This window comes from Equus przewalskii, chromosome 32, assembly GCF_037783145.1.
Source record: "Equus przewalskii isolate Varuska chromosome 32, EquPr2, whole genome shotgun sequence".
Taxonomy (NCBI): domain Eukaryota; kingdom Metazoa; phylum Chordata; class Mammalia; order Perissodactyla; family Equidae; genus Equus; species Equus przewalskii.
The window spans coordinates 10,604,807-10,618,859 of record NC_091862.1 but is presented as its reverse complement, the minus strand read 5'-3'; the positions used below and the strand labels follow the sequence as shown (position 1 = coordinate 10,618,859).

General features: G+C 46.5%; 2 protein-coding genes across 2 annotated transcripts in view; both read right to left on the bottom strand.

Annotated features, from left to right (window-relative positions):
* The window catches only part of TMEM242 (transmembrane protein 242), a 30,958-nt gene that overhangs the window by 682 nt on the left and 16,223 nt on the right, over positions 1-14,053 (bottom strand). The window lies entirely within an intron of this gene.
* On the bottom strand, positions 5,598-10,056 carry LOC103549313 (L-lactate dehydrogenase A-like 6A). Its single transcript, XM_008517575.2, has one exon. The coding sequence runs from the start codon at positions 7,166-7,168 to the stop codon at positions 6,047-6,049; it is 1,122 nt and encodes a 373-aa protein (XP_008515797.1). The 5' UTR covers positions 7,169-10,056; the 3' UTR covers positions 5,598-6,046.

Below are 14,053 nucleotides of genomic sequence, written 5' to 3'. Positions count from 1 at the left end.
AGCTAAGGACCGTGTTCTAGCTGCCTTGAAAGAAAATGAGATGCACTTGTTTTCTTCATCCGAGTATAAATCTATTGGGCCTAAAATAACATAAAACTCCACTCTGAATCTAGAAGGCAACATGCTGTAAGTTGTCAACCCCCTGTGACATTTATTCCCTACCAGAAGAACAGTATGTATTGTTGGCTTTCATATATAAAGACGCAGCTGAGAATGGGATTTCAACCCATCGGAATAAATGGATATACTGAGGCCATGCAAAGTTAGGATTTTGGAGCCAGAGGGAAGGAGTGGAGAGAAGAAACTTAGTAGGGGGTAATAAAGAATGAATCCATGAATGGCAGATAAACTAGAATGTTCTTCTGTGCCAGACAGTGCTTAAAGATCTATGCAGAGATTTTACCAGCACAGGTTGATTTGGAATCCGAGAGGCAGAGCGGGGGTCAGCGAGGAGCACCTGGCTCCAGCAAAGGTGTGTGCTGCCCTGAGGGAGGGAACGCTAATTTATGGGAGTTGGATAATCGCAGAGTATACTAATGTACAGTCTTTGGTTCATTCTTTTTAATCTCTACGGTCCTATTATGAAGATATTATTTCAGAAGCACTACAGCACAGAGACAATGTTCTCATGAGCCACATCTCAGCCATATAGCTCAAGGATGCAGCTATCCTCAGTCAAATTTGTGAAGCACCCTGGATTCATCAGCAACATCCAAGTCATCTCTGGAGTGGTTAATTGGAGAGTTGGCTAATCTTTCTTTTATATTGATTCCTACTTATTTCAATTTGAAGCTGAATCATTACCTTGTTTCCAAATTGGGAAATCTTTTTGGGACTTGTAAATTCCTAGGCATTTATCCAGTCATCGTAGCGCTGCTGTTAGCAGCACAGATTCTGGGTATCAGAGAACCTCTCTGTTCAAATTCTAACTCCACTACTTCGGAAAGCTGCTTATTCTAAGTGGTAGTTTCCACGTGTGTAGAATGGAGATAACTACCTGCTTACAGAGTTGTAAGGATTAAGTGAGATAATGCATATAAAGCACAGCACCTAACACACGGGAGTGCTCAATATACATCAGCTATTGTCATCACAGCATCATCAAAATATGTGTTGTGTTCCAAGAACAAAGCTTATAAGGATGTAAATATTATAGTATATTTGTTAAAGCATTATAGTTACATATCACTTGGGTTTAAATATTCTAACACTGGCAGAGACATATGGTTACCCATTATATGTAGTCTGTAGGAGGTCCATGCCAACCATCTCAACGTTTGGGTCTCAGACACCAATCTTGACGACACACGTGTCCACGGCACATGTCTCTCCCCAACCCCCTCCTCCATGCAGCTCTGTAGTTGGTACTGTGATGACCCCTTCATGAGAGGTTCTCAACCCCAGGCAGAACTGCATCCCTGGGGAGGGACTGGTCATGCAGTTCCAAATAGCAGTTCTCAAATAGAGTGTCATGCCAACTTGGTGGTCACGACCACTGGTTGCATTTGGGGGGGTGGGGGCGGGGAGAGAACAAATGCTAAACGTCTAGGATGGCCCACAAAAAGAAATGCTTTGACTTGAGGAACCATGCACAGACTTTCTCAGTTGACCAACAGACATCCCTGGCCAGGGTGTGCAATGTGCTGCCTGGTTCTCTCGCTTCACTTTTCTGGTTGAACATCTGTTACAACTAAGCCTAAGCACAGAGTTTTCAAGTGGGGTGTCAGATAGCCAGGTCATGGACAGAACCATTTAGCATTCTGCCTTCTCAGTGACATAGAACATGGTTAGTCACTGAGAAGGGAGAGGCTGGGAAATGCAGACGAGGCCTGGGTAGGAGAGGAAAGGGTGCCTGCTCTTACTTCAGGACGGGGGGTTGTCTTCCCATTTCCTCTTCTTGGCCCAATTTTTTCCCCCTCTCATTTCCCAAGTATTGTATTATTTACTTGTTCCTAGTGTCATAAGTAAGTAAGTGAACCACTAGAAGGGACCTTATCTGAAAAATAGCCAACTCAGAACAGACAGGCTTCAGAGCAAGGTAAAGGAAGGGAGGTAAGTGGGATAAAGACCACCACGTAGCCCTCTTCTGTAATTTCACAGCTGTGGAAATGGAAATGCAAAGTCTACACTGTTATCAACAGGGCCTCAAGTTGCATTAAACAATGGGGCTCCATAGAAGGTTTTTAAGCTTGTACAATTTATGTTATAGGGATAGGAAATGAAAACCTTTGGTTTTTTTCACCTGTGTCAATTTCTGATCTGCAGTTCAGAGGTGTTGGTCTTAGTGATACTCTATCACAGGCCAACAGAACATTTTCCTGCTTAAAAATGAGCTTGCAGAAAGATTTAGCAGTGGAGTATGTCTAAGCAAATTTGGTTATAAAATAAATGTACTGAATTCCATGCTAACAATCACAGCTGTTGCCACAGAGCCATCCCCCTACCCTGTACCCCAAAAGTTTGGTGAAGATGGGGCAGGCTGGGAACGAGCATCTTCCAAACGCTGGGTCTCTTCCCTGCAGTGCTCCTCCTCCTCCCTTTCCTCCGACCAGGGAGCGTTTTTCCGGGGCTGTGGGTCACAGGGCCACTGTGTACTGCACAACTCCAGCGGCTGCTCTCCACGAAGACTAAGACACGAATGGCACTCCCTAGGCACCGAGCCCACTGCTCCAAGAACCTCATCCTTAATGCCCCACCAAGAACCTCCCAATGTTTGTGCCCAACCGTGCTGGGCTGTAACAGCATCAGGAAGTAGCACTGTCTAAGGCAGCGGTTCTCAAATAGCGCATCATGACAACTGGGAAAGGTATTACAAGTGATGTGTCACTCATATGGACATTCTGAAGACTGAATACGACCGACTTTTTAGATATTAGAACAGATTCAAGCTTATGTCTCCAATAATTTGACTCTCACTCACACTGCAACAGCCCTGTGAAGGGCCACGTAGCCAGTATGCCAGGAGTGAAACATGGGAGATATTGCTGCACACTTACCATGCGTGTCTTGGCAGGGGAAAAAACATGAAAACTTTTGGTCTAATATATGGTATGCTGAAAAATTACTTAAAAGCTCAGGATATGTCCTTAATTTAATTAATCTGAGAAAAGCCTTACAGCATCTATTCTAATAAATAGGCAGTTATTGGAATTAAAAGCTCCAAGTCTTAAAACGTCTTTGCCATTGACTAGCTCATTTGGCTTCAATTTCCTCACTGGCAGGTGCAGGTCTGCCGGCAGCTTTGGTGCTGGGTTAGAATGATGAAAGCTCTATGGGACCGACTGATGAGAAGGCTTCTGGATATATCAATAATTACAGCGCCAGCAGGAATTTTGAAGAACCTGAAAATTCAGCTTTTCATAAAATAAAAGAATAAGACTATAATCGTTACCTGAACAGGAGTAATAATGCCTTTTCAGATCACCTATGTGCCAGGCACTGTACTAAGCTTTAGGCTATTATTTAGTCTTCACAAGTCCATGTGGCAGAAATGAGGACTACCATTTACAAGTGAGGGACCCGAGGTCAGAGAGGTTAACCCATCCATGGTGACAGGGTTTATAAGGCTCTGTCCAGGGTTCTGTCCCCACACATGGCCACTCTGGTTGTGTGACCTGGAAAAACACAGTATCTCTATAACCTCTCCTCATCTACCAGCTTTCACTAAAAGTGACTTTAAAAGCTATAATATATCTCTCTTGCAATGGTGGCCATTTTATTTAGAATGGACTGGCAGATTATTACCCACATCCCCCAGTAGCCAGTACTCATCTACTTCTGGATACGGGGGTTATACTTCTCCACTCTTTTGAAGTCAGGTAACTACATGGCTAGTTCTGGCTAATGAAATGTGAGCAAAAGAAAGGGGCATCACTTCCAGAATGCAGGTGTTTGATTCTCCCAGCCTCTCTTCCCTTTCCATAGCAATCATGTGGGACATCAACATCAGAGCAACATGAGGTACAGAGCCAGCTTGCGGAGGACAGCGTCCCTAGAGAGTGGCGTAAACCCATAATGGATTTACCAGAGAAATCAAGCTTTGCTGTTTTAAGCCACACATCTGGAGATTGTTTTTTTACTGTTGCATAACCCGGCCTATCCCAACTGACACTGACGGTGAAGAGAATTACAAAATAGACATAAGGCATAGTCAGACCCCCTTCAATATTACACTGAATTTGGCTGAAACATGGCTGAATAAAAACTCAAGGGTTGGACAAAGGGGAAGAGGAACTCTGTGTAGTTCAGCTTAAAAAGTGCTTAGAACCACCTGGAACAACCAAACCACCACTCTTCCCACTTTCAGGGAGCTCCGCATACCAATCAGTCCCATTATATGACATTGCTTCCTGAGTAATCAGAACAGCTTCTAAATGTTTTCTTTTTTTTTTTTTTTTAAGATTTTATTTTTTCCTTTTTCTCCCCAAAGCCCCCCGGTACATAGTTGTGTATTCTTCATTGTGGGTTCCTCTAGTTGTGGCATGTGGGACGCTGCCTCAGCGTGGTCTGACGAGCAGTGCCATGTCCGCGCCCAGGATTCGAACCGACGAAACACTGGGCCGCCTGCAGCGGAGCGCGCGAACTTAACCACTCGGCCACGGGGCCAGCCCCAGCTTCTAAATGTTTTCAATGAAATAGTACGGGAGCTCTGGTCAGCATGGAAAAGGGTCTTCTTGTGGGTGGACTGCTGTCCTGTCTCCTTGATAACATTCAGCTAAGCAGGACTGGCTGAACTTAGCAGATGCTGGCACCTGTCAATTGTGATTAGGCCTGTTGACATTCCCATGGATCCTGAGATGTGTTTGAACACACTGTATTATTTATTTAATAGTCAACTGCATTAGGAAGGCTACCATGAATTTAAAAATCTCAGCTTCTCATTTTCTAAGTTACAGAATTACCATTTAGGTAAAACTCAGACAAGCACCTTCACTTTCTCCCTCACTGTACCACGTGCATAAAGTCTAGAATCTGCAGTAAAGTCAATCGACTTAGGAATAAAAAGTGAATGCGTAACTTTCTGAGAAATACAAGCCCTCAAGCACTCATTAAAATGGCCAATTTTTATGACAGTGATTAACAACAGGGCACAATTCAAAAGCAAAAGCTTTCTGTTGACGTGAAGTAAACTGAGCAACAGGGACGACCCTGGAGCACCTTAGGGCCAGGGCCCACTGTGCCGCTAAGACCCAGCCCAATAAGAGCAATTATGTGATTCTTGACTTAATGTGCCAACAGGTCAGGTTCTCAGAGGTGGTTCTACGATGATTTCACTCAGTCTTTATTTTTAGTAACTGCAAAATTTGGGGACATTTCCTTTCTCTGCCAAAACGACAGTAACTGTACCACCTCTGACTGTCAGGCATCTTTCTAAACGCTTGTATTTTTACTGCACGAAACAGTTTAAAACAGCCACCAACCAGATCAGTATTATTTTCACATTTTAGCCTAATGATCCTGCTTCACTCGTATGTGTGCATGAGTGTGTGCACATCCGCGCACACACGCCTCCCCCACTTGCAGCTCCCTTTCTGCCGCCTTTTTCAAGGCCCAGGTGAGGGGCTGTCACCGGGAAATGAAGGCTCCATTACGAAAAGTAACTGCGTGTACATTTATTTTTACACTGCACAGAAGCTTCCACTTGTAACAAAGAGTACACAAGCGAACATAGGTATAATCCAGCCAGAACAAAGAGTTAACAGGTGCTTAATGAAAAGAACCAGAATTTCTATGGTAAAAGAAACACCTACATCCTCCATTCTTTTGGGCCCAATGGCAACTACATACATGTACAAAGTACTGGCACATCAGTGGTACAAAAACACCTCCTTTGATGCACTTCGGAATTGTAAAAAAAATAAGTATCATCCAGCATCTCGATGCTCAATAGAAGAGCTGGGGGCTAAACAAACAGGAGAGTCACTCTACCCCCCTTCCTGTTTCCAACTTTTATAAATTCAGGTTTATTAAAAATGTGACACATACCCCCCCCCCCCCAACTACTACTTCTTCTTCAGTAACTTCAGAAGGGCGGCTCCGCACAACTTCACAGCTCGAGCGCCTCCTGAACTTCCCAGAGCGTCTCCGCGCTCTTCTTCAGACGCGCCTCCTCCTCGGGCGTCAGCTTCACCTTCACGAGGTCGGTGATGCCGCGCTCGCCCAGGACACAGGGGACGCTGAGGAACACCTCCTCCGTGATTCCGTAGAGGCCCTTGACCACGGTGGAGACGGGGTGCACTCTCCGCAGATCCCTCAGGATGCTCTCGGACAGGTCGGCCACCGACAGCCCGATGGCCCAGGACGTGTAGCCCTTCCTTTTGATGATCTCGTAGGCGCTGGCGATCACGTCGCGGTGGACGTCTCTCCACTGCTCGGGGTCTCGGTCGGTCCCCACAGCGGGGTTCAGACCCCTCAGGGAGACACCGGCGACGTTCACGCCGCTCCACACGGGAACGCTGGAGTCCCCGTGCTCCCCCAGGACCCAGCCGTGACAGCTCTCGGGGTGGACGCCAAGCCTCTGCCCAATCAAGAAGCGGAAACGGGCGGTATCCAGGTTGCAACCGCTCCCGATGACGCGGTTCTGGGGAAATTCGCTCAACTTCCAGGCTACGTAACTTAAGATGTCCACCGGATTGGACACGACAATCAGTTTGCAGCCAGGGCTGTAGCGGATAACGTTGGAAATGACCAACTTAAAGATGCTCACGTTTCGCTGGACTAAATTGAGGCGTGACTCGCCCTTCTCCTGGCGCGCGCCTGCGGTGACAATCACGAGGCTGGAGTTGGCGGTGACGACGTAGTCCTTGCTGGCCACGATGTGCGGCATCCTCAGGAAGGGGCTGCCGTGCTGAAGGTCCATCGTCTCCCCCCGCAGCCGGCCCTCGTCGAGGTCCACCAGGGCGAGCTCGTCACTCAGGCCCTTCAACAGGATGCTCACGGCACAGGCCATGCCCACCGCGCCGGTGCCCACCACCGAGACCTTGCTGCGGCGCACGGCCTCCTCCGACGAGAAGGGCTCCAGCAGCTCACGCTGGACGGTCGCCACCTTGGCCACGGGAGAGCCGCCTGCCGCCTGGCGGGGACACGGCGCCATCCTGGGGGACAGGAAACTCGCTCTCGCAGCGTTCACGCTCCGGCCGGCCCGCAGGACGCCCACAGCCCAGCTCATGGCCACTCACTGAACCGGCGCTGGGAGGGAAAGGGGAAGGCGACACGCACACTCCGAGGCGCGAAGACAGGGAGCCCGCGACCGTTGGCCGCCTCCTCAGCCCGCTACTGCGTCTGCGCGAGGCCGGGAACTTTGGACGGCCCCGCGGCCAGCTACTGCGTCTGCGCGAGGCCAGGGACTTCGGCCGCAACCCCCAGCGCACTACTGCGGCTGCGTACGGCGGGCCCAGCTCGCGTGGCCTCGCAAGGGGCTCCACGAGGTCCGTCTCCTGTCTGACCAGCCTGGGGTAGTAAAAGGGCTTCTCTAGCAAATGAATTCTGGAGTTAAAGTTTTACAATCACAAATTCTCTTCAATATTTAACATGTGTCATGGGCCAACCCAGATCCCTGAGATTATTGATTTTCTATTTTTACTACATAATGCCAAGTAAAAATACTTCCATTAAGTACAGAGGAAAATAAGGTTAAATTTTCCGAACTGTATCCCTGCTGGGAAGAAGCCGTGTGTGCTCTGTTTCCCAATGGCCTCCTGCACCGTCTCCCTGCATCCTGGGGAAGTGGGGCTTCTGTTTTATGTTGCATCCCGTTTGAGAACCTTCTATTTGGAAAGGATTTCATTGCTTTTTATGCCAGTCACTACCATGACCCACAAGTGTGGGGAAGTCACAGGAGGTTGACGGCAAGGGGAAGGGGCTGACGGTGAGCTAGTCCAACAGTGGAAACACACGGAGAGGCTGTTACTACTTTCTCATGCCAAAGGAAAGCTCATGATTGAGAGGCCTGATTAAAAACGACCTCTCAAGCAGAAAGGTGGCGATGCAGCCTTCTGTTGAAATGAAGACACAGTCACATGTTGCTCAATGACAGAGACATTCTGAGAAATGCTTGTTAGGTGATCATGGTTGTGCAGACATCACAGAGTGTACTTACACAAACCTAGATGGTACATAGCCTACTACACACTAGGCTATATGGTACTAATCTCATAGGAGCACCTTATCTATGTGGTCTGGTGTTGACCGAAATGTTGTTATGTGGTGCATGACTGTGTCTTAAATGTCCTTAAAATGACAAATTTTGACCAACACACAAATCAGATTATTGATTAAAGCAGTAAAATATTAGCTTGTACAACATAACATCAGTATATCTCACCTTCCTCTGCATTTCTCTGGTCAGTCTTATGAACTTTCAAGTTTTCTTTTTCTTGCTGAGGAAGATTCACCCTGATCTAACACCTGTGCCAATCTTCCTCTATTTTGTGTATGGGTTGCCACCACAGCATGGCTGTCAATAAGTGGCGTAGGTCGACACCTGGGAACTGAACCCGGGCTGCCGAAGTGGAGTGTGTCAAACTTAACCACTAGGCCATGGGGCCAGCCCCTCTTTCAAGTCTTTAAGGAAACAAAAACTTTTCAACTGATGAAATATATACCCTAATAAACCCAATTAATTACAAAAGTCCAAATAAAAATAATGGCACTTTCTCCCCAATTATAAACAGAGTTCTGACCATGTAATGAATCCTCAAAGCTCTCCTTTCCTTCTAAGAGAGCAATATGCTCTCCCCTAGTGGGGCTCTTGGTACATGCAGCCCCCTCACAGTCAGCAAAAAAAAAAAAAATTTTCAGTTTCAGAATACTGCTATCTTGACCAAATGAACATTTTATAATCAGAACTTGAAAAGCCATTCGTACTCTTCCTGCCTCTGAAATGCAGTCCAGGAAGAGAGGAACAACAAGCAAAGGAGTCGGTGAGGGGTGGGCAAGTGTGGCAAGTAGTGGCGCTTGGCAGTCCCACTCCAGTGTGATGCCCTGGCGCTCCAGCAGGCACCAGGCACCCTGCGTAGATGGAGCGGAGCCACAAGCTCTGTGACTCACGAAATGATGACAGCGCCACAGGCATGAGTTCTCTCCATTCTGCTGGTCAGATTTATGGTACCCATTTTTCAAATTAAAAACTAGAATTTTTAAAATGTTCTTTGTTTAATAGAGGATCCTTTCAAAAGACTAACTTTGATAGCTATCATTTCTTTTATCCCAGTCGTGACTTGAAATGTTTCGGCCTGATGCCTGTTCCCACCTTCTTCCTCTGTTGCTTCCTTTGACTTATTTTCCAAGGTAAGTGTTCTTGAGGATGAAATTCAAGGGCATAAAGACTCTTAGCTAGATGGCTTCTTTCTACAGTAATTTTCCTTCTAGAGTTTCAACCACTTCAGAAATACAATCTCCATGATAGCTGCCTCTTCAGTTTTTCAAACCCTTGGCTACAACTAAATCAATTTTGAGAAAAATAACTCTTCAAAATAAAAATACCTCAAACAAAGCAGCTTTTTATTTACAGTAAGTCTTGAGGTAAGAAGGAGAGAACTGAGAAAGACGAAGAGATGTTCATGACTCCAGAGCAGATTGAGGTCTACCCCAAGATGTGAAAAGCCAAATATAGCCAGACAGCTCCCTAATGACCTTCTATCTTAGGTGGCTCATTATTCCTTTGAATAGAAAACCTATCTCAAATTATCTATTCAAAATGCAGTATAATATTGCACCCGATGGCAGATTTATGCCAGAATACTTTTGGTTACACTACTTAGGAGGGAGGAAACAGGAAATGAAGATGACTAGCAGGTCTCTGGACCAAGCGTGGCCGCAACCAAGTCATTCTACTCCTTCCACCTGGACTCTCAGCCCCAGGCCCCCCTGCCCTTTTTCTATCTAGGAGTCCAGTTCAGATATTCCATCCTCTCCTAAGACTTCTACAATCACCCCAGAAAAACTGACTTTTTAAAAACCCTATGCCACCAGTGTACTTTGTACCTCTATTATAGGATTTATCACCCACAATTAAATATAATTACGAATTTGTTACTCCAAAGGGATCACCTTTTATTTCCCAGCATATCCCTATCCTTTAGAACACAGCTTGGGAAGTGAGCAAGGATTCAGTAAATGTTCGTGGTAGAAAAGTGTGAGTAAATAACTGTAGAACCGAGTTAAGTAAGGCTGGAGGGCTAAACGGTGAGAGAGACCGAAAGGCAGGCCTGGAGAATCCACCTGGAGCTGGAGTTCTGAACAAAGGAAAACGTGTAGGTGCCTGGTTGGAGTTTATTAGCAAGGCTGATGCATAAATTTCAGATAGAGCTATGGATAAGCTAAAAGTTTAACTATTCCAAAGCCAATATCTACCTTTACCAAGTTAGAACATAGCAAAAAAAAACAAACAAAAAGATAATTCTACAGTGCAAGAAACCCAGGAAAACAAATATGCAATGGTAGAAAGAATAGTTTTATCCTTTAAAGTTATTTAAACTGTTTTGTTTTTTGGAAAGCTTTTAAAAAATAATCAGTGCATGAAACCCTTGATTTGAAAAAAAGAAGATGCAATGAAAGCAGTGTTAATAATATGATAAGCTATAAACTCACTAGCATGCAAGGAGAGCATTATATGAACACAATTATTTTATTTGTTTTTTTTCTTTGTTCTTTTGAGGAAGACTGGCCCTGAGCTAACTACTGCCAATCCTCCTCTTTTTGCTGAGGAAGACTGGCCCTGAGCTAACACTCAGCCCATCTTCCTCTACTTTATATGTGGGACACCTACCACAGCATGGCTTTTGCCAAGCGGTGCCATGTCCACACCCAGGATCTGAACCAGAGAACCCCGGGCCGGTGAGAAGTGGAACGTGCGAACTTAACCACTGCGCCACCGGGCCGGCCCCTGAACACAATTATTTTAAAAGTCTTCTTTGTGATTTAAAATTCATAAAATGCAAATTGTAGTTTTAAAACAATTTAGTGAGCTGTGATTCTATTGCTCATAGATATTAAAATCTCTATGACTTTGTAATCCTGTGTGGGGACCTTTACAAATCCCAGCATCTGGAAGTACCGTCCTTTGTCACCAATACTGGGAATGCTGGGGAAGGACAATGCAGGGCCACAAAGGTTTGTCTCCTGAGAAGGCTAAGGGCAGAATGTCAATCCAAAAAGCAACACTGTGATCAACTTCCTATTTATGGTATTCGAATGTGAGAACAATGAATTGGCAAATTCTCCCAATAAATCCCTCAAATCTCATTTTTGTTCTTTAAAGGCATCACATAGTTTGCATGCACTGTAAAATAGCTGCATGTATTAATCATTGAACAGGAAGAAAAGCAAATACTTTAATGTGGGAGAAAACAGGAAAAACAAAAAGATTAAAATTCATTAGTTCGTGTTTAAACAGCCCAAATCATAATAACTGAGACAGTTTAACGCTACGGCTACAGGCTCTCACTGCATAGGTGGTTTTACTAATTCACCCCATTCACTCTCTGCGATTGGATTAATGGAAGTCATGCTGTAGTCCTCAGTAACAGCAGCTTTATTCATCTAAAAAATTGACATGAAAAATACATTTGTGTATGGAAGTTACTTTCAATTTGAGGTAGAAACATAAGTTATCTGTATAAACCCCAAACTGCCAAAACAGATTAACTCCATGTTGTAAAGGTTCAAAGTCAATCTGCCTCAGGACTCCGTGGAGGCAGAGAAGAGAGTCAGCAGCGGGGAACAGCAGGCAGAGGAAGGAGGGCTCCGGGTGGGGGATCAGCAAGGACAAGGCTCAGAGGCTAGGAAGAACAGGGCCTTTCCACATGGCTGGGACTCTGAGTGTGACAAGGCTTATGAGAGAAATGGCTCAACTCTCAACTGTAGCACCACTGACATTCGGGACCAGATCATTCTTTGTGGGGGCTGTCTAGGCGTTGTCAGATGCTCAGCAGCATCCCTGGCCTCTACCAGATGCCAGCAGCACCCCGGCAGTTATGACAGGCAAAATGTCTCCAGACATCACCAAATATCTTTCTTCTGGGAAGAGGGGTGGTCAAAATTGTCCCCCGCTGAGACCCAGTGAGTTAAATAACAAGCAGGGGCCAGATCCCAGAGGGACTCAAACCATTTCGGGAGCTTGGACTCTCTTCTCAAGGGAAGAGGGAGCCACTGAAATGGCAGAAGCAGAGCGGTCAGATTCCCTCCACGAGATGCTCACCAAACACCTCCTCTGCGCTGGGCACTGCTGCAGGAGCTGCGGCTACAAGGGACCAGATAAATGAGGTCTTGACTCTCTCAAAATTTATACTCTTTTTGCAAAGACAATAAAACATGAAAATGGTCAATATAATTTCATTTTGCAATAGCACTGCAAAGAAAAGAAAATAGGATAATGTCAGAGAGGAATGGAGTGGTGGGAGTCAAGAGGCTACTTTATTTTAGACCAGATGGCCTGGGGAAGCTTCTCTGAGGAGGTGAAATCAGTTTGGGGTGAAACTCTGGATGCCACCACAGAGCCAGCCATGTGACCATCTGGGGAGGAGTTTCCTGGGCAAAGCTAGAAGGCCCAAAGTAGGAATAAGCCTGGAGTGCTGAGGGAACAAGGCCAGGGGGTGTGGCCGGGTGAGGTAGGGTGGGGATTGGCATGGGAGGGGGACTGTGGTAGTTCAAGATGAGGTCAGCCAGGTAGGTGGGGCCACATCTTGTCAGACTTCTTCAGCCAGAGCCACTGGGTTTTAAATAAAGGAGTGACAAGATCTGACTTACATTTTAAAAATATCTTCAGCTGCCGTGTGGAGAAAACATTCTAGGGGAAGTAAAGAAGAGGCCAGGATATTAGACAGGAAACTGTTTCAACAGCAGAAGATGAATGGAGGTGGAGAGGGCTGAGAGGAGCCGGGCGGTGTTTAGCCGCAGAGCTAACAAGCAGGACTTGCTCGGGATTAGACGAACGGAATGAAGGGAACCGAGAGTCTAAGATGATTTTCTGCTGGGTTTTTGGCTTGAACAACTCGGGGGATGACAGTGGCATTTACTGAAATGGGAAAGCCTAAGGGAGGAGCAAGTTGCGGCGGAGGTGAGGAACCAAGAGCTCTGGTTAGGACATGGGCCACCGACACGCCTGGAAGACACACAAGTGAAGCTGTATAACATGCAGTTGCGAGGCAAATCTGAAGGCCAGGCTGGAGCTATACACTGGGACATCATCAGATTGTCCAGATTGTTTTAAAATGCCAGGGACTAGATGAGAGCCCCGAGGGAGTGAGACAGGTGGAGACCAGGAGAGTCTAAGTATGAAGCACTGGGCACTCTGGCGTTTAGAGGTCTGCCCGGGGAGGAGCCAGCAAAGGAGACAGGCAACAATGGCCAGTGAGGTTGAGGGGACTAAAAGCCAAAACCCAGTGTTTCATGGCGGGGAGAATGCTCAGCTGTGTCAAACACTGCTGAGAGGTGAAGTAACAGAAGGATAAAGATAAGACCGGGATCTGGCAACAAGTAGCACTGGCGACCTGAAACTAGCAGTTTCAGGGGGTGCTGGGAAAGAAGCTGCAGTGAGGAGAGAAAGGGGAGCAAGTGGAGACAGTGACCACAGGCATCTCTTTCAGGAAATCTTTTCTATGAAGAGAAGCAGACAGATGAGCTGGTAGCCGGAGGAGGATGAGAAATATCGAGAGAACTTTGAGAGGTGGGAGAAACTAGAGCACGTCCGTACATGCTGCAGCACAGGGAAAAGCTGACATCAGCAAAGGCTGAGGAAAGCACGGGAGCCAGGTCCGTGGGCAGATACCGGGGGTAGGACTGAATGCCCAGGGGCAGGGGTGGGCCTCTGGGAGCACCGTGGACCCTTCACCCACGGTGACATGCAGAAAGGCAGAGGGAGTGGGGGAGATGCAGGGAGAGGGAAGACGAGGTCTGCGGAAGACGAAGGCCAGAGCACTCTTGCAGTCGTGTGGAGAGAGGACTGTACAGAGGCAAGGGGAGGCTGGGAGAAGGAGTGATTGTGATCATCTCGCGATAATAATACTGTGATAAAAAATTGTGATAATCTTGGGGCAGGAAGGTGCCCCAACTA